Source organism: Podarcis tiliguerta (genome assembly GCF_965153285.1).
Source record: "Podarcis tiliguerta genome assembly, chromosome: 8".
Classification (NCBI taxonomy): Eukaryota; Metazoa; Chordata; class Lepidosauria; order Squamata; family Lacertidae; genus Podarcis; species Podarcis tiliguerta.
In genome coordinates, this window is record NC_139541.1 from 57,120,080 (window position 1) to 57,144,834 (window position 24,755).

The 24,755-nt window shown below is 44.3% G+C and overlaps 1 protein-coding gene across 3 annotated transcripts in view; it reads left to right on the forward strand.

Annotated features, from left to right (window-relative positions):
* The window catches only part of RIMS3 (regulating synaptic membrane exocytosis 3), a 62,606-nt gene that overhangs the window by 12,690 nt on the left and 25,161 nt on the right, over positions 1 to 24,755 (forward strand). For 2 of the 3 annotated variants that reach the window (XM_083453151.1, XM_083453153.1), the window contains exon 2: positions 20,361 to 20,625. In XM_083453151.1, coding sequence (XP_083309277.1) covers positions 20,361 to 20,625 — 265 coding nt within the window. Of the gene's footprint in view, positions 1 to 8,211; positions 8,469 to 20,360; positions 20,626 to 24,755 lie in introns of those variants that run through there. The other variant, XM_083453152.1, reaches the window with a different exon arrangement.

The following is a 24,755-nucleotide window of genomic DNA, read 5'->3' on the forward strand; positions in this document are numbered from 1 at the left end:
GCCCTTGAGTCCATCATCCAAGTTGTTGATAAAGATGTTGAATAAGACCGGGCCCAAGACAGAACCCTGTGGCACCCCACTAGTCACTCTTCTCCAGGATGAAGAGGAACCATTGATGAGCACCCTTTGGGTCCGGTTAGTCAGCCAGTTACAAATCCACTGAGTGGTAGCATAGTCAAGACCGCATTTTACCAGCTTCTTTACAAGAATATCATGGGGCACCTTGTCAAATGCCTTGCTGAAATCAAGGTAGGCTACATCCACTGCGTTCCCTTCATCTACCAGGCTTGTAATTCTGTCAAAAAACGAGATCAGGTTAGTCTGACATGACTTATTTTTCAGAAATCCATGCTGACTATTGGTGATCACAGCATTCCTTTCTAGGTGCTCACAGACTGTTCGCTTAATGATCTGCTCCAGAATCTTCCCTGGTATTGATGTCAGACTGACTGGGTGGTAATTATTTGGGTCCTCTCTTTTCCCCTTTTTGAAAATAGGGACATTATAGTCCCACCGGTAAACAGGTATTATGAAAAAGCCCGAAGTCTTCAGTACACTCTTCACTCTCCCTGCTGAAAATGTCTACCCCCTCAGGACATTGGGGAATGCAAAGTGATACAATAGTCACATGTTTGAGCAGAGTACCTTGCAAACAAATAACCAGGCATGTGACACACCTGCCAGGCACAAAGGCAACTCAAGGGCTTCCAAGCAGCTCCCCTGCGACTCAACAAGCACCACATTCTCCCTCGGTTCCACTGAGATATGTTTGTGCAGCTCCTTGGGTCTGATTACATATTGATCCTGGTGGCAGCTTCCATTAAGCCCAGTTCCCCCGGTGCTTGGCCTTGCTTCATAACCCTGACGGTGGAAAATGCAATGGCTTCCCACAAAGCATCCTGGGAACTGAAGTTTGGCAAAAGTGCCAAGAATTCATCACTGGAGGCCTTGTAGAACTGCATTTCCCAAGGTTCCTGGGAAAAGGGAATGACTGGGAATCTACTTTAAGATTTGTAGCTCATGCTCTCAGTAGTACACCCATGAGTCATGCCTGTTCCTGCCTAGTCTCTTGTTCTCACACCCTTTTTTCTCTCCTCTCAGTTGAAAATTAGCATATAAGGGCCTGGCCGGGTGGGGGTGGGGGTGGGGAGGGAGAGAGAGAGAGAGAGCAGGGATCACACTTTTTTGTTGTTGCTTAAATTACTCTGTAAAGGACTATATACACAATGCTGGTAATAGTCAATAACTGTTTAATAAAAAATACCCCAAGGAAGCCCATTTTTCCATTGGTCAAGACACCTCTGTCAAATCTTACTTTTTGAGACCCTTTTCTTATCCTTACTTGAACAACCCTTTAAATGCAAACTGAATCAAATCCTCCCCCCGCCCCATCCCTACCTCTGATTTGTGGTGCGCCTTGGGCCTAGAGGGAGAAAGCAAGTGAGTGGATGGCAGAAGTTGTGGGAGGAGGAGGGGAGCACAGTGGTGCCATCAGTGCCTTGCAGGCAAAAGCTTGTTTCGCACTTGTGAGTAATTAATCCTTCAGTGCGGCAACACCTGCCCTTTGGAACTCTCTGCCCCTTGATATTAGGCAGATGCCTTGGCTGTATTGTTTTCAGCACCTGCTAAAAACGGTTTTGTTTCAGCAAGCCTAGCCAGGCATGTAATTTTAACATGCCGTTTTAACATGTAATTTTATTATGTATAATGGATTGCTGATTTCATTTGATTCCACTATTCAAATGCAATCTTAGCAGCGTGGGTTATAGCCACTGGGAAGCAGTAATGATATTGCCCTGATGACGTATGAATAGGCCCTCGGTGGAATGATTTAATGTGACAATTGTAGTGGATCTGCCTCTAACTGATCCTCTTTTCTTTTCCCTCCTGCTCCCTTGAAAAATTGGGATTTGCATCCTGTGCCTTAAAAGTCTTCATCATTTGCATGCTTCCCTGTGATTGGGCAGCACAAACTGCAAAGTCCTAGAAGATGCCCAGTGAGAGAACCGCATGTAAATTGCAGCATTGGTTCTTGTTACTATGTCAGAAGTGTGATGCTCTGGCAGATCAGCTTATGGGCATCAGACGTGCATCTCAGTGGCTTCAGATTAAGGGGGCTGTAATTGCTGAGCTGCTCCCACAGAGAGCAAGATATATAGAGAGCAGGGATGAGGACCCGTCTTCAGACAGAGGGGTGTATCCCTTTTGGACCCCCACACAGAAGCAAAAGTGATTAGAGCAATGGATGTGGATTTGACCTTTGTACAGTACGGTAGTTTCTACACCCAACTCACACAGCCCTCTCTGTCCTCCATGCAGGAAAGCAAGAGGTGTTATCAGAGCTGAAGGACATATCCCAGCCAGGCAAAAACATGCAAGGAGGGTACAAAGCAAGGCCACGGGGTGCTGTGACTTCGGGGGAGTCTTGGGGGACAGCATTTGGCCTCTGGGCCTGAGTTTCTCAACCCCAATACAGAAGGATAAAAGCAGGAATCTGGTTACACGCTAATCTTGAGAGCAATGGGGCAATATAACCACAGCAAATGACATGATGAAATAACTAAAATATTACTTAAATCGTCTCACGTTCCATCTTCTTAGTGTAATAATCATAGTGCTATGATTTAAGTGAGTTTTAACTGTGAAACTATGTGCTCAAAGAGTTTTTCTATTTTAAACAAGGTAGCGAGCTGCTTTTTGTTGTTGTTTCTTTATGCTTCCTAACTGCTTCTTCCTTCTGCTTCTACATATTTCCACATCAGTTTGTGATTTTTATTTTTTAAAAAAGAAATGTCCCCATGGAAATTCATCAGTGTATAATGTGAATTTCTCCTAAACGTATACATTTTTGTATGCAGTTTTGCCTGATTATACATATCTTTGCAAAACATACTTTCCCCCCTTATGCTCACTAATTGTGTTTATGCATACTTTACCATAGTATATGCATTTTTGTACACACTATTCAGATGGAGAAATGCATTGCAAAATTTGGAGAACTGCAAATTTCAAAGGATAGCTGTGTTTCAGTTCACCTTTTTTTCTTTTTTGCAACCTGTGAATCGGGAAGGGTCATCTTTAAATGTGAGCTGAATTGAATTTCTCCTTCCCCCCCTTTATTCTGGCTCAGAGCCATGCATCAGTCTGCCATTGAATTACCTTGAATGGTACCTTTTGCCCTCTTCAGTAATGACCTTTAGAAGCGCAAAATCTCTCTTAGACAGTGGCATTTCACATAGTGAACACTTGTCACACCCCTGTTCTCCTTCCAGGAAGCACTGCCTGAACACCCCCACCCTCACATGTTGCTATAGGCTTTATTCTGCCTGCTGATAATTTACTCTGCAATAGCAAGTCCTGACCTGGCTACTGAAGTATGAAGTATGTCTGTCTGGAAAAGCAGTTGACTGGGATAGGAGGAAAAAGGATTACATTGCTCTGCCCAAACAACAATGTTTGGGAAATGACTTTAGCTCAGTGGTAGAGCATTTGCTTTCCAGGTTCAATTCCTGGCATCCCTAGATAGGGTTGGAACCCCTGTTTGAAACTCTGGAGGGTCACTGCCAGTCAGTGTAGACAATACTGAGTTAGATGGACTAAGTTAGATGCATTTCTGTACACATTACTTGTCTGGAGAGCAGTATTGCAAAACTTGAAGAAGTGTGGTTTTCAAATGATGGCTGCATTTTTTCCCTTATTGTTTCGGAAAGTGTGAATTGGGCATTTTATTTCTCCTTCATCCCTTCTGAGATGACAAAGCCCTGTCCAAAACCCACATGGATTAGGATACTGAGAAATCATTTACAAACCTCTCCTCAGATGCAATGGGTTTGCATGTACATTCACACATACTTGCCTTCTATGAAGGGGCCAATTCCAGCTTAGATGCTACTGTTGAGGTCTGCTATACGTATGATGTTTCTCTTCTTTGGCCTTCCCCATTTTTGGTGACCACCCCTGTGTGATGGGTGACCACCCCTGTGTGATGGGTGGTGGATAGACTTCAGCACTCTTCACTGACCTGTGCTCTGCAAAGACTGCTCTCAGCCTCTTCTTTTATCCTGAATTGGATTAGGAAAGTTAATCAGCCATTTGATGGAGGTCTCAACCCTTCCTGCTACTTGAGGATTAAGAACCTACTGCCAGAGCTGTTAGCCACTTCTCTAACATGATAATTGTTTCTTGGCTGCTAATATATCCTGCCATCCTGCCCCCCCCCCCCCCGCTTCCTTGCAGTGAGAATAGCTCTGTCTTAGGAGAAAGAAAGGCTCCGGAAGATACTGGTATTGCCTGTTGGTACGACTGTGCTCTCTTGATGTCTAAGCCACAGGGAACCTTTCTTTCACAAGAAGAAAGATAAGAAAGCTCTGATTCACACATGTATGCATGTCCTTTGATGACTGCAATGTACAGAATACTACTGAAGCTTTCTGACATCAACTTAAATGCACTGCTTTTCAATAGAGTTTGTAAAGGCCAGGGCTACTCAAGTGGCAGAGTGGGGTGGTGCGATCCTGCAGTGGCAGAATGGACTGTGCCACTTCAGACTTCAAGTAGGGGGCAGGTACCATTGTTAATGGTCTCTTATGTGTTAAAAACCAACCAAACCCAAACTTCATTCAATCAACAAGGAAATTGGGAGGGAGGCTTCTAGTGCAGTGTGGTGTTGCATTGCTATTCTACTTGCATGGAGTCCCATCACCACCTATAGGCTGACAGGGTATAGTCCAGTCTAGAACCTCAGAACTATGCCACTATGTTCAAGATTTTGGGCTCAGTCTTCATATTCAGCAGCATGAGTTGATGTAGTGCTGAGGCAACAGAATAAGAAACCTTATTCTCTGAACTGCATGTGGAAAGGAGATTATCATTTTTGAATACTCCCCATGTTCTCAGTTAATTGAAATAAACAACATTGAGGAAAGCAATTCTAGCCTAACCTTGTCCCTCCTAGACCGGCTTTCTGTTTGCAAGGAGAGGTTTTTCTCCTTGATGTAGGAAAGCAGTAAAAAAAATATGATTGGCCCACCAGGAGTGATGCAGCTCATTTTACCACCATATTGCTTGCTTGTTTGTTTGAAACGTGCCTATATTGCCCTTCAATTAAACAGATCTAGAGTAGTTTTCAATAGCTCATAAAACACAATACATTTGCAACAATAAGTAAAACACTTTATTGCAGCAATAAAAAAGCAATTGCAGCAGAAACATTCTAGGCAGTCTTCAGGGACAGCCCTATGCACAATGCACTGCGGTAGTCTAACCTGGAAGTTACCCAGATGTGGGCGATTGCAGCTGAGCTATCTCCATCCATGAGGGGTTGCAGCTGGCAGAGCAGCCTTAGCTGCTGGAAGGTGCTCCATGACACTGAGGCCTTGTGGGTCCATTAATCACAGAGCTGGACTAATGAGCACCCCCAGGCTGTAAATATGATGCTTTAGTGCAAGTGTGATGATTTCCAGAACAGGCTGAGTAACACTCCCCTAGACAAATGAACCGTTCAACAACAGTACTTCTGTCTTGTCAGTACTGAACTTCAGTTTATTCATTCTAATCCACTTCACCACTGCCTCTAGGCAATGATTCAGCACATGGACTACTGAATTTGTAGGCCCACTCTTAGGGGTCATTTGTAAGTGTGTGGTAATCAAAGGTAAAGAAATCAACAGATGTGCAACCCAATCTAAACTTGGTAGTTGTTTTTTTTACCCTTTCTTTATGAGGGCAAGAGATGCACTTGTGACCAACTCTGGCTTTGTCCAGTGGAGGACTGAATCTGGAACATGGGGTGTAGAAGGAGGAGACACAGAGACTTGATAAGCTTTAAAGATGAACCAAGTGTAGAACACCATAGCTTACAGAATTTTTGCGGTTCATGGTTGACTTTTAGCCTCATCTGCCTAACCCAGGGCCTGAATGTAGCTTTCCAGGCCTCTCTGGCTTGCATCCATCTCTGGCCCTCTTCTGCACCTTCATAAGGTACTGTTGCCTGGCTGGGATGTGTTCTTGAGTTCTGATAATGCCCCTTGCTTATCAGGATGGAAAGATTGCTCTGCCCACTTTTGTATCTGGCCCCTCCCACCCCAGAAGGTTGCCCATGAGGGGCCATTGGGCTGAAAAAGGTTCCCCATCCCTGGGCTAGAAGCTATATATGAGCTCTTCTGGGTCAATCCTAAGGAATGGGTGTTCTCTTGGTAAGCCCTGGGCATCTAAGCCAGTATTTCCGTATAGCAACTGCTGCCATTACTACTTCACCCCCTTTTCCGGGTCCTCACTCTACAGTTAAATGGGAATTTCAGTCCATTGACAAGCCTGTTAAGTTGCTAAGAAAAAACATCTATTCCATCCTACATGAATCCTGGGACAAAGATATGTGAGGCTACATTTTCCTTGGTTCCTGAGGAATGCTGTTGGAATAAATTTATTGTTCAGCAGTGGGCAATGAAACAATTCCAGGTGACTTCACTGGAGCCAGAGTTTTCACCTTAGTCTTCAAACATCTTAATTCTGGAGCCGCCTTTGTCTCCTGCATCATGCCCAACATGGACAGACGGACATTTGGATGCATGGGCTATTTTATACTCAGCCTAAGAATCAAGTGCTCTGCAAAACAGACCAACAGCAGCAAAAACAGTGCTTTTTAGAACTGAAACAATAGTAAGCAGATATTCAGATTCGCCCCAGAATTTCATTTGACAAATTTTACGTACAAAATTTTGAACCTGAAACTCACATTTAAATGTTGTGTGAAATTTTAAAGGAGTCCAATTTTCAGTTTGTTGGCATCTCTCGATTAGTTTGATTTGGGCAGGTGTCAAACCTCATAAACTGTCACCTCTCAAATACTAAATCCGATTAGTCATAGGCCCAGTACACACAAGCATAAATGTCACTTGGTATCTAATCACTCAACAAATCCCTTATGACTCTCGGCTCAATGTCACAAATAAACAAAATTCCCAGCATCCAAATTTTACCCAAGATTCTATGGTTTCAATTCACCTGATCTTGTTTGTGGATCAGCACTGAGTCAGTGCTGTCATTACCAAAGCACAGGAGCAACATTATGTGCATTGATTAACATATCATTTAAAAAGGAATACTGATGTAATGAGACCATCACATCTGGATTCCTTTCCTGTTGTGATTTAATCAACGTACTTATACGTAATTACAGCATCAGAAACAAACCCATCAAGATCCCTATGTTGCCTGGCGTTTTGATCAATGCACATTTGCTCTCCTCCACCTGGTGGTCTGTCAGTAAGAAAGAAAAATACATTATGCAAACCTGCAGCAAACTGTGCACCTACCAATCCTGAAATTAATTTTAGAAATCATTCTAGCCAAACCAGAATCCCACAGAATGAAAACAAGATGGAATGGGGTGCACACCCTCTCGTCCCTGGCAATTTGCGTTTGAGGTGCTGTGAGGTGATGCTGAAGCTCTGTCTGTGGCATGTGATCTGCAATGTTCAATTCATGCATGATACAATCACTGATGTTGCCGCCATCAGAAGATGGAACGTGTTCATTTCCAGCAACTCACAGTGGCAGGCAAATTCCAAAGAAGAGGAGCCCGCTTGGAAGGATTTTAGGGAAACTGTGAGGGTAATAGGGATGCATGTGCTGTGTGCGTCACCGCTTGTCAGTGATCTGATTAGCATTGTGGGATAATGAGCCAGTGATTTGTACTGCTGTGGTTGAAATCCAGAACACTTGGAAGATAAATATCCTGCATATTCCAATGAACCCCGAACCTTTTCCATTGATCCTTGAACCGTTAGCACTATACTGTCTGCTTTTCTGCACTGGCTCAGACCCAGCGCTGTATCAGTGGCACAATGGTGGGGGTGAGTGCTGCGTTTGGGTTCAGCAGATTCTTGCCCCTCTCTACATTTCCTCTGTGGCTAATCCCTCCCTGTCACTGTATACTACTCCCACCCCCCACCCCAGTGACAATAGAGTTAATGGGGTGGGGAGGAGGAGACACAATATTTCTCTCCCCCGTTTCATTTCTGGAGGGGGAAGAAATCCAGAGGCTGCTACCCACATGCTTGGACTTTCTTTCTTTCTTTCTTTCTTTCTTTCTTTCTTTCTTTCTTTCTTTCTTTCTTTCTTTCTCCCTCTCCCCCCCCCCCCAACTTTTGGCTGTGAGGAGAATTGGGTCAGCAAGGTAACCATGGTAATGCTTAAGCAAAGAGAGTCTACAATCCAGCCCCCCTCCCCACCATCTCCCTCTCCCTCTCCCCTTCTCTCTCTCTCTCTCTTTCCCTCCAGAAACCCTTACATTACAGATTAACTAGATTTGTCAGCTCCAGCAATGAGATTTGGGGCCTGAATCCCTTCCATTTGGGGGCCACGATTATTCCGATCTATTTCTGGAGGGGAGGTGGAGGGCGGGTTGTTGAGCTGCTTCCGTGACTCCATTTACACTTGGATGCAATATAGGACCCGTCCATCTCTAGGTAAGGAGCATCCTTCTTCCCATCAGCATTGATGTTTATTTTCATTGATGTTGGGCAAATGGGGGAGGGGGAGGGGAGGGGGTGTAGCATTACTTTTGCAATAACCCTTGGCAGTGTCAATTCTGGGTTGGCAAAGCTGAATTTTTTTTAAACAAATACAGTGAGGAATTTTTCCGTCCCCCTCTGCCAAATGACTGGGTCTATGCATTGTATTTTCCTTGCCACAAAGGAAGATTTCTGTTTGCATTTTGCATGCATGGCTCTTTCAAAGAACAACCAAGCTGGCACCATGAGGCAAGGATGCTAAAAGATGTCCTGCCACCTCTTTGCTTCCTAAGGGTCCTGGCAGGGATGACAGGTCAGCAGGAATGTGAAATGGATGCATGATTTAAAAGAAATCTCAGAACAGTGTCTGGAGGCACAAATCTCACACATTGAGTTCAGTGGCCCTTACTCCCAGGTAAGTGGATGTATAATTACAACCTGGTCGAGCATCTGTAATCGTGTTAGCTGATGATTGCCTCACTTCAAACCCCCACCCCCCGTCCTCTTGAAATAAGTTTTTCATGATTTTAGGAACCTGGTATCTTTGAGAATGTTTTCATTTGTTAAAAAGTCAGAATGCTTCTGCAAGAGAAAGACAGCAAGAATTGGGAACTGATTGAGCTTCTCTTGCAAACCTTCCCCTCTTCTTGCTGTTTATTTGGAGAGAAATGAATGAGGAAACAAACAGCGGTTTGGTTTTGGGATGCTGAAGTGAATGGTGGTATTAGCTGTTGTGAGTCTTACAGCAGCCACCCTGTGGCTAAATTAGCAGTGCAACTCTTAGGGTTTCTTTTTTGGAACTACCTTAAAGGCATAAACAGCCTGGGAGAGCCGAGGAAAAGGTAAACCGAAAAGACAGGCTAAGAAAAATAGATGCCTTGTCTTGTGTTCCAAAATGAGCAAAGAAGCACCCACCATTTCAGTTTTTTGCTTCACCTTCTCTTTCACATGTTGCATTGCCAGCGATCTTACTGGCATCGCTGTGGCATAATGATCTAATTTCTGCACCCACCCTAGTCTGGTCAATCTCAGCAGCAGCAAATAAAGAGCAGGGCGGAAGAGGCAACTGACATGGTCCTTTCTACCTGCTTTTAGAGAAGGCTGCTTTGATTATTGTTGTTAATCATAAATGAAACATAAATTTGCTTCATTTATGAATCACTCCCAATGAAGCATATAAAATCAATTTCACAATACAATAAAAACATACAAGACAATTTCAAATCCAATGCAGATATCGATCGGGATAAAAATCTCCATTTGGAAGTCTTATTGAAAGAGGAAAGCAAGCCCTTTTACCAACACAAATGTTCCCTCATTTAGCTATCTATGGATACAAGAGGTTTGAAGGATTATTGCACCCCACATCTTTCTGCCAGTCGTGCCTTGCCTTGTCCTGAAGCACAATTTCACTTAACATTGTGGAGTGTTGTCATTATGATAGCAAAAAGAACTGTGGTAATTAGTCGTTCCAACATGTGCTTGGTGTGGGAGAGTGGGAATTAAGCAGACCAACAGTGCAATCTATTGGATGCCTATCTGGAAGCAAGCCCCGTTGAGTTTCATGGCGCTTACCCCCAGGTAAGTATATATAGGGTTGCAGTCTAGGGGCCAAACTATACATGACCCTAAACCAGAGTGGCATTCCACATGTTGTTGGCCATTAACCAAACTGTATGGGGCTTGTGGGAGATGGAGTCCAGCAACATCTGGAAGGTCACAGGTTACCCACCTAGAAACATCACTTGCAGTTGGTGCCTATCATGTCGCTGCATCCATGTCCCCACTGTTGCCCTGAGTGGGGCTTAAATGGAGATGACTCACCAGCAGCCACCAGCACCTCTTTGACGCCACCCAAACCTGAAGCCATTGCTCTCCAATCATCCTCAGACTCATCAGATAAGCCTTCTGTAATTTCTCCTGCTGCATGGCCCTGCAGGAGCATGCGAATGCAGAAACAGTTGTGGGCTTCGCTTGCCAACTTTAAGCCTTCAGATGACTTTGGTCCTTTGCTGAGACAACATTTTCATTAGCTCAGCCAACAGGGCTTAGCACTCCTTTAACAGAGGTTGGATGGCTATCTGCCATGCATGCTTTAGTTGGGATTCCTGCATTGCAGGGGGTTGGACTAGATGGCTGGTTGGAAAGAGTCGTGCGTCTCTAGTAGGTTGCTTAAGAGAAGTTTGAAAAGGATTTAACTTGTTAAGAACAGAGGTTGCAGCCTTCAACCAGTCATTTGTTAGATTAGTCAACTAAAAAGCTGACCCCAATGAACAAAGCAGCAGGTTTTTTTAAAAAAGTGGTTAATTGTCTTAACACCAGAATGGGCAAAACCTGTAGGTGGCAGACAACTTTTTAAAGTGGATGTTTCCCCTTCTCTTTCACACATGACTGTAAGTTGGGTGCTGCTGTGACATCTAGAGACAACACTTAAACACAAATGAAAATGTCTTATTTACTCATAGAGATATTGCTTTATTCATTTGCTAATAGAATAGAAATAGAAAACCCGTATCAGGTAAGAGTTCTTTTAATTGGCTGATGGACCTATTAAGAACTTGAATAAGGTGTGTTAGGATAGCTTCAGTGCTGGTGTTGTATGGCATCATAATGAATTTTCAAAGGGTCTACCTCAGAAACCTCCTTTGTAATTCTAAGGAGAGTTAAGTGTCTTTCACTCTATATCTGGGTCTCAGTGTTGCTATACAGGAGCATTCAGATGAATCACTAGTGATCCCATTTGGATCAAATTGGGCTCTTAGCACCTCCTTATGCACTCTTCTGGCCTGGGGATATGGCTCTCCCATATTATTCATACTCTGGCTCTGACTCCCCTGTAGCTTCTTTAGCTCCACAGTCATGTAGGAACACACAAGTTTGGAATCTGCTATGGGTCTTTTAAGGATTGCAGGCAATTTCCTGGGAGAGGCGGGCAGAGATCCCAGCAGCTTTTTAAAGCCTTCACATAATTCTGGTCCTTTGCTGATAAAACATCTTTCTATAGCCCAGCTAGCAGAGGGTACATAGAACTATCCATGGTCCTGATTGTTGCTCCCTAGAACCTGCCATGTCAAAGGCAGTAGTCAACTGACCAGCCTTGACCTTGCTTTTTATATCTGGACTTGTCTCCACATAGCTGTGATCTTAAGGAGCTGGTGTTGTCCCATGGCAGTGGCCTTACAGGGAGGAACTCTAAGGAGCTCTAAAATGTTGTTTGTTCAACCCAATTCATGTTAGCATGTATTCTTTGTTTGTTTGTTAGCCCAACAAAACAGCACACTGTATTTCCATGGAGCAGAACAAAGTGGTAGGATTGGTCTGTACCACTTCAGGCAGCAGATGAAGGAATTCACAGAGCATTCAAAACCCTGTTTTGAATAGCAAATAGGCACTGTTTTTAGGGAGAGAGCAAAACTAGAGCTTTTCTTCCCAGTGTGCTACTTTGCTACTCACAGAGAATCTTCACATGAAAGAGCATTCTAAAAAACAAGATATCTTTCCTGCTATCAGAAGAGTGGGGACCGTCTCCTTTTGATGTTTGTGTTGAAAAGGCTCAAAAAAGTTGTAAGAGACAATATTTTTAGAGCCACCAGTATAGGAACATGAGATCTTTGCAGTGCAAGTAGGAAAGGTTTTGCACCAACTCACAAAGTGAGGAGGGAGATGGAAACTCACAAAATGGATTTGCTGCCAATGTGATAAAGTGAAGGCAAAGTTTTTCAAATTGAGCTGCTCTTAACTTGGGGCAGGCAAATTTGAGGTGCTCTGTAGGAGGCTGCAGTAGAAAGCACTTGCCAACAGCTGAAAAGCCACTTGTGAATATGAGTACCTATGCTTAAAATGTGCTGGGATTATTTTTGCCAGTTTAACTGTCATTCTTTCTCTGCAGGGAATTCTGGGCACAGTAGTTCTGTGTGCAGGGCCAAGGAATCTGTGGTAGAGAATTATCAGCACCCTCCTCAAATTCCAGTTCCCAAGATTCTTTGGGAGAAGCCACTGAAGTAGCATGAAACCAACTTTCCCCTCATTGTATGGCTGAATACCTAGGTTTGCTAACATTGGAACAGGTAACAGCAGCCAATCACTACAGGAGAAGAGCTTTAGTTCAGTGCTAAAGCAACTGCTTTGCACTGGAGTGATTTCTGACATGGGACAGATAGGACAAATAAGCAAACACTGGCAATTTCTGCTCCTGTTTCAATTTTTGTCAGAATTCTCTGACGACCCTAGTGAAGTGCACCTAAAATGTAATGTGTGAAGTGACCCTGAGAACTTCAATTATATACCATTGAAAGCAGGATGTTACAAAAAGTGTGTGCGCGCAGTTAAGGATCTCATTATTTTGACTATTACATTACTCTTTAATTTTCACCACTGTGCTAAGTATTGCTTTGCCATTTATGGCTGGCTTGAAGGAAAGGTCCCCTGCCTCGTTCATTTTCAGAGAATAGAAAAGCGACCCGCTAACCCATTTTGTTACTAGGAGCTGGTTAACGCTCTTGAGCAACAGCCAAATCTTTTATTGAAAGGCTGGCAAGAGAGGTCTATTTATCTAAATTTCCTGGGGAACAGCTGATTTGCAGGACTAATTGAGGGCTGGGGTGGCATTGGCAATGATTTAAACTTGCCGCACAATGCCTGTCTAAAACAGAGTCCTGCTCCTTGACAATAGAGATCATTGGCCAACAGCCTATAGCCAGCACTGTCTTTGTTCTGGGCCACAAAGAAAATCTCAATTTCAGATCCAAATTCTGAACTGAGAAAAGCCTGATTCTGCAACCTGAATAGATTTTGCAAATCAAATGAAGGGAGTCCCCTGGAGATTGAATACCCTGCCCTTTTAATATTCTGTTCATTCCACCTTGGGGCTTCTTAGATATTGTGGCTGCTCAAGGTTAACTTGCATTGCCAGGGGCTTAAAATATGCAGAATGGAGAGAGAATTCAGTTTCCTATCCAATATCATTGTCCTTCCCTTTGACTCCCCACCCTGCCCCCACTATATGATTGGAACAAAGTCAAGGGGAACCATCCACAAGGGAGTTCTCTTGTAGAAACTTCATTGAACTGGATGGGGAAAGCACATGGACACCATGTTCTTGAACTTCTGCCATTCATGTGCAGGAGATTTTCCCAGTGAATGGTGCTTTTATTCAGCACCTCTGTTTCTAAATGCGTGAGTAGCCTGGTGTCTCCTGCACACACTGGGAAAACCAAAAACCAAACGTTCAAAGAGCAGTGCAGGGTTGTTTGCAAAAAGGCCTTCAAATAGCTCTGGACTGTGCTTTGAAGTCATGAGAGTTAGGGCTTCAAAGCACAGCATCATCTGATGCAAGATGATTGGCAGGTGGGTGGCTCTGCCTGACAAATTTGACCAGGGGTGGGGAGATAATGATCTGGTCTAGCCAGAAAAGCCTCCCCACCCCTGTGGTATAGAGTAAACTGCTAAGTCATGGCTGGGCCTCCAAATTTGACCCCAAAGGCCATTTTGCCCACCCAGTATTCACCTGACATCAGGTGCAGGACAAGTAAAGCTGTGGCTGCAAAGGAACAATGGGAGCCTTAAAGTGAGCTCTCCCAGTTCTTTTGCAAGCACAGTTTGGTTCAGAATGTTTAAAATTGGCACAAAATGCAAGCTGTGCTGCTTACAGCAGAGGTTAGATCCACCCAACATCATATGATGCCAGATGATTGACAGGGGATCTGGTCCTCTGGCCAAAAGTGCTTCCCCGCTATGATAAGTAATCTGTAATTCTTTCAGGCAAACAGCAATGTTGGCAAGCACTCTTTCTGGAATCAGATCAGATGAAGGGACAGGGCTCCTATGCAGATAGAAGCAGGCTTAAGGTTCAGTCACTCTAATTCACTTCTGTGATTGGTAGACTGTCAGGGAAAGCGGGGCAGCTACCCCCCTCCACTCCACAAACCTGAGTTGCAAGGGGCATATTCCTCCCAGCATTTTCTCTATGCTTTTCAGCAAATGGCTGCCATTCACTTTTATAGACGAGCCTTAGCTCAGTGGTAGAGATCTGTTTTACATGAAGGTCCCAGGTTTAATCCCTGGCATCTCCAGATAGGACAGGGGAAAACATTTCCCTTAAATTCTGGAGACCCGCTGACAGTTAGTGTGGGCAGTACTGAGCTTGTTAGATCAATGGCCTGACTCAATATATAAGGCAGTTTCCAATGTTCCAGTGGCAGAGCAAACCCATTGCATGCAGAAAGTCTCAGGTTTAATCCCTGGCATCTCCAGGTAGGTCTGGCAGAGACTCCCTGTCTGAAACCCTGGAGAGATGTTGCCATTCAACGTAGCTAATTCTGAACAAGATAGACCAATGATTGGATTCAGAGTAAGGTTTCCTGTGTCACCACTAGATTTCTCCTTTAGGTTGATGAGAAACAGTCTATTCTCTATAACCTCAAGGTGCTCTGTACTCAGGTCTAGGTTAGTAATCCCTTTGCCCAGTATTGCCACCTGGAAAGGAGACCTGGGACAGAAGCCTCCCTTCTCCAGCCATCCATAATCAGGGCCAGCCCTACCATTCGGTAAAGTGAGGTGGCTACCTCAGGCGGCTGATTTTGAGTATCATGAAAGAGCAGCAGATTGTTAGTTCTATCATGGTCCACTTTTTGCTGCTTGTGGTATTTTGTGCCCCAGGTGCCCAAATAATTTGGCAGGCTTTGGGTACAATGCACCTTTACTGGAGGGGGGACACCATTTGCAGCTCCACCTCAGGCAGCAAAATATCTTGGGCCAGCCCTGTAAATAACAGGGATGCTTACCTGGCTTCTTGCCAGTGACTGTCTCAGCACTCTGGTCCTTTCCTTCTTACTGTCTCCGAGGCTGAGGTGAGACTCGTGTGTTGCTGTATCATGCCTATTCTGGGTAAAGGGCCATGGCTCAGTGGCAGAGCATCTGCCTTGCCAGGAAATGACCCTAGGTTCAATCCCCTGTTGTGATAGACCACTATCTGAAAGAGAGAGAGCTCCTGCCAGTCAGTGTAGAAAATATTGGCCTAGAGGAACCAGTGGGCTAGACAGAATTCAATTCATCTGGGATGTTTTCCCACACAAATTCCACTGAAACAAATGGAGGATGCAGAAGGCCACAGTAATGTTATTGTACGACACCCAACTATTTCAGTGAGGTTTGTGCTGTGGAACTTCGTGGATTGCGCCTCACATTCATCAGGGTCTGCAAGTAGGTGGCCTGTGAACTTTCTGACTCCAAGCATCAAAGTATTTCAAGTTGGACCAGCAGTAACAAGCTATTTACCCTCTTCCTTGCCCCTTAGTGCTGTTTAGCGTCCAAAATTACGTTTGCCACCAGAAAGGAGGAGAAATGTATGTATTTAAACCTGCCCTTCCTCAGAAAGAGCCTTGGGCAGCTAACAACCTTTATCAATACATCTGGGGTTCCCAAAATGGTGCCTTCACCATCTGCCAAGACTGCATTTCTCTTTAAAAAAGAAAGAAAAAGCTTTCATTGGTAGGGGTTGTTTGGTTGGGTGCCTGTTTTTCATTTTTGTCTGTGCATTATTTGTTCAGGGATCCACGTTTTGTCTCTTCTTTGGGGTGAGTGTCTGAACATCACTGTTTATTCTTCTTTTGTGGAATGAGTATATTGATGTGCCCATGACAGAGCCTTAGCTTTCCAAATGTGCCCTCAGGACCCAGAAAGATTGAGGACCCCTCCAATAAATCAACATCACCAAAATCATCACGCCAAAATCACAAGGATGCCACACAAGTTGCTACAATGTTGAATAAAATGCCAGGAATTTGTTGTCTCCCAGTTAGCTCCATCCAGCTAAAAGTGCAGCACAAAACCTTTCCCACACAAAAGCAGTCCAATCCCACCCAGGCACAGCTGGTAACTTGGCAGGCCAGTGAGAAATGTCATCTCTAGAGATCTAGAGAGTTTGCTCATATTTAATCTTTATTTTATTTTTTCCTCCCCTTCCTCCCCACTTTTTTCTTTCTTACCGCTTTCCTGGAAGTGTTTTCCAAGGCACAGCTGCCTTCCCCTCTTATTACAAAGTGGCAGGGAATGAATAATTTAGCTTCCTCTAGATGATGGATGCATCCCATCACATGGGAAGGCTGAATTATTCATGGCAGGGAAAAGCAAGAGTGAGCAAGTTAGGCATTTGGGCATTTTAGAGGAGCGTTGGAAGCTGCCTTATAGCGAATCAGGCTGTCTGTTCATCTAGCTCAGTGCTGACTGCACTGACTGGCAGGGGCTCTCCAGGATTCCAGGCAGGGAATTTTTTCCCATTCCCTACTTTGAGATTCTGCTGGGGATTGAACCAAAGAGTATCTGTGCACAAAGTGGATGCTCTGCCATCGGGTTGCAGCCTGTCCCACTATGGTCCCTATGGCAAGGCTGAGCCACTTTGGCACAGAATGGGCAAAAGGAGACATTTACTGGGAATGTGACTAAAACCTAGGCTATCCCAATGGCAGAAGCTGCCAAAGAAATTAAGTGGGGCTGCAGGTGGGGAACCTCTTCTCTGGGAGCTGAGAGTGGTGGCCATACCTGTTACTGGCCTTGCCGCACACCCTCCTTGAAGCGTGATAATGCTTTTTTACTTGCCTGGAAAGAGTGTGTGTTTGTGTGTGTAGACCTCTGCCTCGTGACATCAGCAAGCTCTAGTTTCTGAGTCCCAAAGGACACATATCAGAAAATGTCTGGGAAATAACTGGAATGGAGTGTTTTGACCATAGAAATGTCAGTTCATTTCTGGGCACAGTTTAAAGTGTTGGTTTTGGCTTTTAAAGCTGTTAATGACTTGGGAACAGATTAACTGAAAGAGCCCCCTTTTCTTGTAAGTACTTAGCCAGCTCTTAAGATCTTCAGAAACCCTAGTCTGAGTGCCCTCACCAAACAAAATGAGGTAGGCCACCACTAAGGAAAGGGACTTTTCATTCAGCAGAGGCACCCCAGTTCTAGAATAGCCTTCCCACAGATGTTTGCCTTTATGATCAGAAGAGAACCTTCCTATTTTCTCGGTTCTTTAACTTCTGTTTCACTGTCTGGGCCTTTCAGTTTTAAACTGTTTTAATTTTTCAGATCGAGCCATTCTAGTTTGTATTGTTCTGCGTGCTAATACTGTATTATTTAAAAATGTGTTATTACAACATTAATAATATAGTATTAAAAACCATAGTTCAGTGACAGGGCATTTAGTTGGCATGCAGAAGGTCCTAGCTGCCATCTCTGGCCTCTCCAGATATGGTTGGGAGAGACTCCTGATTTGCTGCCAGTCAATGTTGATAATACTGAACTAGATGGACACAATGATCTGGCTTGGTATAAGGCAGCTTATGTTCCTATTTTAAGGGTGCAATCCTATAGCTTGTGAAAGAGGAGAGGGATACAACAGCACTTTAACCACTCATTTGACAGCCTCTTAGACAGGCACCCCCAAACTCAGCCCTCCAGATGTTTTGGGACTACAATTCCCATTATCCCTGTCCACTGGTCCTGTTAGCTAGGGATTATGGGAGTTGTAGTCCCAAAACATCTGGAGGGCCGAGTTTGGGGATGCCTGCTCTTAGAGATGCAGAAGGGGTGGATAGAGTAGCGTTCTGTGTTCTTCCAGATATTTCTAGGCTTAGATTTAAAACAACAATAACATTGAAAACATTTTCCCTCCTGAAAGGGAAGCAATAAGTTTAGACACACTCAGAAGTGTGACCAAATTTCTCTTTGTTTGGGGACCTAACAGGGAACTGGAAGAGCTTAGGATAGTTCAGATCTCATCTGCTTTCCCATAAACTCCACTGTCAGTTTGGCCACAGCAGCAGAGGAGTCCGTGTCATTGGAGAAGGCAGCCAGGGACAGGAAGGCAGATCATAGGCCTACTGTATTCTATCAGTTTGGCACTCATACCCCTAATGGATCAAATATTTAATTCACTGATGGTGATTCCCGCAGAGACAACCTAAGGAAGAGATCCTGTATAATCTGTGCATATAGGGAGGGAACTGTATCTCAGTGACTGGAGAACTCACTTTGCATGCAAAATGTTGAGGGTTCAATTTTTCAGCTAAAGTTTCATGGGTGATAGTCAAAGAAAGGTCTTTCCCAGCTGTAAGTCTTGAAAGCAACCTCCCCCAACCTAGACAGTTTGGACTATAACTCCTATCAGCCCCAGCCAACATGGCCATTGATATCCTCCTAGCTGGCTGTGCCAGCCCACTTGCAGGCTCTGCCATTAGCTAATAATAAAGAAAAGAAATACGGTGATAACCATAATAACATTTTAGATCCTTAGCTGTCAGTCTTTGTTTAATTATGGTGTAAATGAAAGAACATATCAGAAGACAATGCCAAAGGACCTGCTTACGTTATATGAAAATCACAGTTGAGGTCTGGTAAATAGATCTCCTGGGCATCAAGGACAACAAAAACGATTCAAGAGCTTGCCAGAAACTTGTTTTATGGGTGTTACAATGTTGGCTTCTAAAATAAGACTGAGAGTTACACCATCTAATAGGACTTTTCAAATGTAGATAGAGCCATTGGGTATTCATTGAACAGGTAAAAATATGGCTATAGGAAATGTTTGGAGGATTTGACTAGATTTTCAGTAAGGAAATGATACATATTTTATTAAGAGCACTGTTTCTATGTACTCAAAAGTGTCCCATGGAGTCCAGTGGGTCTTTCTCCTAATTACGCTGTGGCTGAGGCTCCAAAAAGCGCCTTTTGTTATCCTCCTCTTCAGTGTGAGAAATAAGAATATCCTGCATGATTTATGTTGCTGCATTTTTTATTTTTATTTTTTTGTTAAAGACAATTATGGTCTGAGATGCCAAACATCTCTGTTTTCTAAAGACCCCATCTGTGTGTACTGCTTGGTACTGTCATAATTCCGGGACAAATGCCATTGACTAGGCACAGCTAAATCTAATCCATGCCACGCGAGAGAGCTAAAACAGCTCTAATGTTCAAGCTGGCGGTCAGCTCTGGTGGGGTGGGGCAGACAGCAACACTCAGCAAAGCTTTAGGGCCGTGGTAGCTGGTGTCCTTCGAGACTGGCAGGGTGGAAAGCACAGAGGCAAATAGTAGATGGAGACAGGACCTATGAGAGGCAGAGCCAATTAATGCTGGTTTTGTTTCCCCCTCTTCTTGGTGGAATGCTCTGTCACAAGAGACTAGGGCCCTTCGGGACTTGACATCTTTCCGCAGGGCCTGCAAGACAGAGCTGTTCCGCCTGACCCTTATGTTTTTCCTCCCCTTACTGTTTTGATCTATGGGCTACTTTTAAAATGAGGCTGCATTTTAAATAGCATTTTAACCTGTATTTTAAATTGGTTTCCCCGCCCCCCCCTTTTATGTTTTCATTGTAATTTTACTGGTGTTAGCCGCCCTGAGCCCGGCTCTGGCTGGGGAGGGTGGGGTATAAATAAATTATTATTGTTATTATTATTATTTATTCCCTGCTGAGTTCTGTCAGAGAAAACCTGAGATTAAGGACTTATCCACACTTCCTCTCATCCCTCTGCCCCCCCCCCGGGGGGGGAAGCAACTTGTGGGTCAAGTGGGAAATGGTTTGGATCCATGCTTTCTGGACACAGACAAAATGTGGACAAGCTCTAAGGAGGAGGAAGCTGACAGCCGGGATTGCCATCACTTGGTCCTTTTTAGTTTTTTAAGAAACAGGTGAGTAAGGGGATGAGGACATGTTTCCCCTCCTCTCTCATAATACTAGAACCTGGGACTTTTGGTCTTATCCCAGCCTTTAAAATAGGTAATTATAATGTTCAAAGTGAAAAAACCATTGAGACATGGACAGTCTCTTTCCTTGGACACTCATGTCTCCTTTGTCTTCTGTTGCAGCTTCACCCTGCTGGCAAGGAGCCACTGAGATCGCCTCAGGTGACCATGCTTAACGGGGAGACAAGTTCTTCCTCAGCCAGGAATGTGGTCCGGAGCTCCAGCATCAGTGGAGAGATGTACAACATTGAGAAGAGTAATGCAGGCAACCCGGATTCAGCTAGCCTCTCATCCAATAAGAAGCGGCGATCCAGCCTGGGGGCCAAGATGGTGGCTATCGTGGGGCTGTCCCAATGGAGCAAGAGTACGGTGCAGCTCAACCATCCTGGTAGGGAGGCTGTCAGGGATTTTTGTGTGCTGCGAGATACCAGGGGAGGGAGACTGGAATCAGCCTTCATAGACCTGAGAGTTAAGCAGTCTGTATGTATGGAGGGCTGAGTAGGAGAGCCTCGGAGGACTCCCCTTAAGTGAAAACACTGCTTTTGATCATGCTCAGGGGCATCATTTCCTGCTAGAAAGCAGAAATTTTATTCATTTCAGGAAGCAGAAGGAACTCCAAGTCCCATGCTACGCGATAATAATTGACACTTGTAGATATGCTCAAGGACAGCCTTCCCCTTACCTGATATCCTCAGGTACTAGCCAAGGCTGATAGTAATTGTAGTCCAAAACATCTGGAAGGCACCAAGTTGAGGAAGGCTGCTCAGCCAAGCCACTGAGTGACTATAGTTACCATTTGTTAAACAGGCCGGTATGCATGTCAAATTGACAAGCATCTCTGCCTAGAGAAGGAGTTACTCTTTCCTGATTTAAAAAAGTAACCACAACAAATGTTCTCGTGATACAGTTAGGTGCTTGGCAATTCCCTGAGTGGTGAGAAATGCCAAGAGATTTGGAGGCTTATGTTGTTGCTGTTGCAGTATCTAATTTATTTACATATATACCAGCAGCAGGGAGGCAAACCTGCCCCCTCCGAGGTTGCAAGTTCCATCTAACTTCCTCCCCCACCAGTGGTAGAGCATCTGCTTTGCATGCAGAAGGACTCGAGCTCAATCCCTGTCACCCCACAGGTACAGCTAGTAAATAGTCCTGTCAGTATAAATAATACAGAGCTAGATAGACCAATGGCCTGGACTTGGTATAAGGCCCCTTCCTACATTCATATGATGCTCCTTGCTTCTTCTTCTTTTGCAGAGTCAATTAACTCCCCTCTCTCGCTTACATGCACATTTTGCCCTTTCTTTTGCCTGTGGAATAGTTTCTCCTTGCAGAATTTCATGCCACTGCTCTCCCCAGCAGATAGCTTATGCTTTTTTTTTTGCTTCGGCTCGGCTGCGGGCATCAGGGTCAGCTGCTGCTATCTGGCACCATGCTTGCTAAGCTGCTGACTTGTCCTCAGGAGTTAGGAAGGGTTAGCACATAATGGACAGCTCACGCTGGCTCAGCCACCTGCCCCTTTTCGTCCCATCTCTCGCCAGAACAGTGATCAAATTATAATCATTTAATAAGGGGAAATCCCATTCCCGTCTGTCCTCTTTCTCTTCTGCCCTCTCTCTTTTTCTTGTAACCTCTAACATCGGATGGAAGAAATCCCCTCCAGTCATTGTATATAAATCACACAAAAGGGTTCACAGTAGGATACCGAACAAGCCAAGTGGCTGAGCTACATCCCTAAGGTTTCGCAGCATGCCTCCCCAAAGCACTTTGGAGAAAGGCCCTGCCACACCTTCGCAGCTAAAGAAAGTTTCACTCTGTTTTGCATGCAATCAGTGTGTTTATTCCTCTGTTTGAGGGACAGGGAGTCTCTTTCATTGTAAGTGCCACACTTGCTTCTGGAAACCAGTGATGGATGGGGCCAGAGGCATAAAGGAGAATAGCAATTAATGTAAACTAGCAAGAAGCTAACTTCTACACCCACACCCACACTCATCTATGTCTTCCATCCTAGGACTGGATATTTTCGTGGAGGGGCTGTGGGTTCCATTCAGTTCTTGCCAAAACAAATTACTGGGTTCAGAATTATTTCTGACGCCTGTCTGTCTTCTGCACCAGGCTCTGGTCTTTGGATCTCAGGGTTCTAGTGAAAAACAAGCCTCTCATTTCATAAAACAGTTAAACACTTTAGAGCAGCCTTCCTCTACCTGGTGCTCTCTGGATGTTTTGTACAACAGCTCCCACCAGCTCCAGCTACTATGGCCTTTTTCACTCTGGCAAGAATCCTGGAAGTTGGGAGCTGCTCCTCTTCTTACCATTTGAGTTGAGGACCACCTGAATGGCTTAATTAAAAGGGGGAAGGGGTGCCTCCTCCATCATCTGTACAGAGGAATAAAGGAGAAGGGGCTAGGAGTCTGGTGCCCTTGTCAGTTATTCAAAATCATGTGGTGGGGAGGGGCCTGCTTTCCATGTCAAAGGTTGCCAGTGCAGTCCCAAGAAACCCAAAGAGCCATTGCTAATCAGTTTAATGCTAGCCCGGAAGGAACAATAATCTGAGTTGGTATATGGCAGCTTCCTATGTTCCCATGAGTGGCAAAGGTAACAATTGATGTACCTGTGCAAATTGAAACAGATACTAGAACTTGTTTTGGTTGGACCAAAGACTGAGGAGAGAAAACAAAGGCATCACGGAATGGGTGGGTTTTGAGGGGGATTTGAAAGAAGAGCCTGTGTGGTATAGTGGGAAAACTTGGATTGGAAAGCCTTGTGTTCAAATTCCTGCTGTTCAAATTGAAGCTCACTGAATGATCTTGGACTCTGTATCTCAGCCTATTCTACCTTAAAGAGTTGTTGCTGCAAGAATGAAAGGGGGGCACTGAACTCCTTAGAGAAGGGGTGTTGTAAAAACACATGCAACATAATTGAGCAGGAGATCAAAGCAGAGGGGAATATGCATATTTTGCAAATAAACACAAAGGCTTTCATGCATTCAGCAATTGCATGCAAGTCATTTTTGTTATGCAATTGCATTTTGAAACTTTAGGCTTTGAATACCTACAAGGCATGGGACAATGGGCAGTATCTTCTGTGACCTGCCCTTCTGCATTTGGCACCATGAATTTTCAAAAGAGACCACCAAGTGGAACTGCTGAAGGGGTGTGGAAAATGCTCTTTCAGAAGAAAAGGGGCTTGTCAACTATTACAGCTTCAGGAAATTTTTATTTGCCTAAAATAGATATTTGGGGGAAAGCCTGAAAAATAATAATATGAAGAGCCCATTATAATCTTGGCAGTTTTTCAACGTCGTCCCTTTGCATTATTATAGTTCTGGTATTTGCTGGCATTTCATGGTTCAGCTGTGATTTGAAAAGAAGGAGTTTATTTGGAGCTTTTTAAGACTTGCACATCTGAGATGTATCCAAAGGGTTGTAATTATCCGCAGAAAGGCTAAGAAAAGAAAGAGCAAAAATAAATAAGTTAAAATGGTGAAGAACATAGCTCAGTAATGTGGAACCCCAAAGCAACATTCTCAAATTCTACTGAACATGAAGAAATACTGCCAGTTTAGCTGGAGAAAAGGTGAGGCATAGGAATTTTAGATATGAACAAAAAATTCCAGTGCTCATTGCCCACATGGAACAAGGAGCAGAGACACCAACCCAGGTTCAACTTTGGTGGAATGAATCAAACTTTCCCAAACTGGTGCCATCCAGTTGTTTTAGCCTCTAGCCATGCTGGCTGAGGCTGATGGGAGATGGGGTCCAGGACAGCTGGAGGGGACCAAGTTGGGAAAAGGCCTCTTTCCCACAAATGACTATTGTGCAGCAGGGGAAATTATTTATCAAACCATTTATATCAGGCATGGGGCACCTATGGCCCTCCAGGTGTTTTTTGCCTACAAGTTCCATCATTCCTGACCACTGGTTATGCTGGCTGGGACTGATGGGAGTTGGAGTCCACATGTTGCCCATGTCTGGTTTATATATTGTCTTTTAGCCTCAAAAGAACCTCCCAGACCAGTTTACAGCTTTAAAATCACAGTGAAATTAAACCAGAGCACATTAAACATGCCAATTAAAAGCAAATCTAAAAAACAAACCAACCAAGTATGTGTTAAAATAAGTCAGAAGCTTGGTGGAAAAAAATGCTCACCTTTCCACCTAAAAATCATTTTTAAAAGTGCCATTCTAATGTCCCTTGCATGTGTGGGAGGAAGGAGTGGCAGTTCTACAGAGAATGTAGAACCACTAAAACTTGCTTCATGAACAACCAAATATCTCTTGGTGGTAAAACACAGAACACAGCCTCCAAAGGTTTATGCAGAATGAGGTGGTCCTTCAAATACCTGGTCCCTAGGTAAAGGTAAAGGGACCCCTGACCATTAGGTCCAGTCGTGACTGTCTCTGGGGTTGTGGCGCTCATCTCACTTTATTGGCCGAGGGAGCCGGTGTACAGCTGCCGGGTCATGTGGCCACCATGACTAAGCCGCTTCTGGCAAACCAGAGCAGCGCACGGAAACGCTGT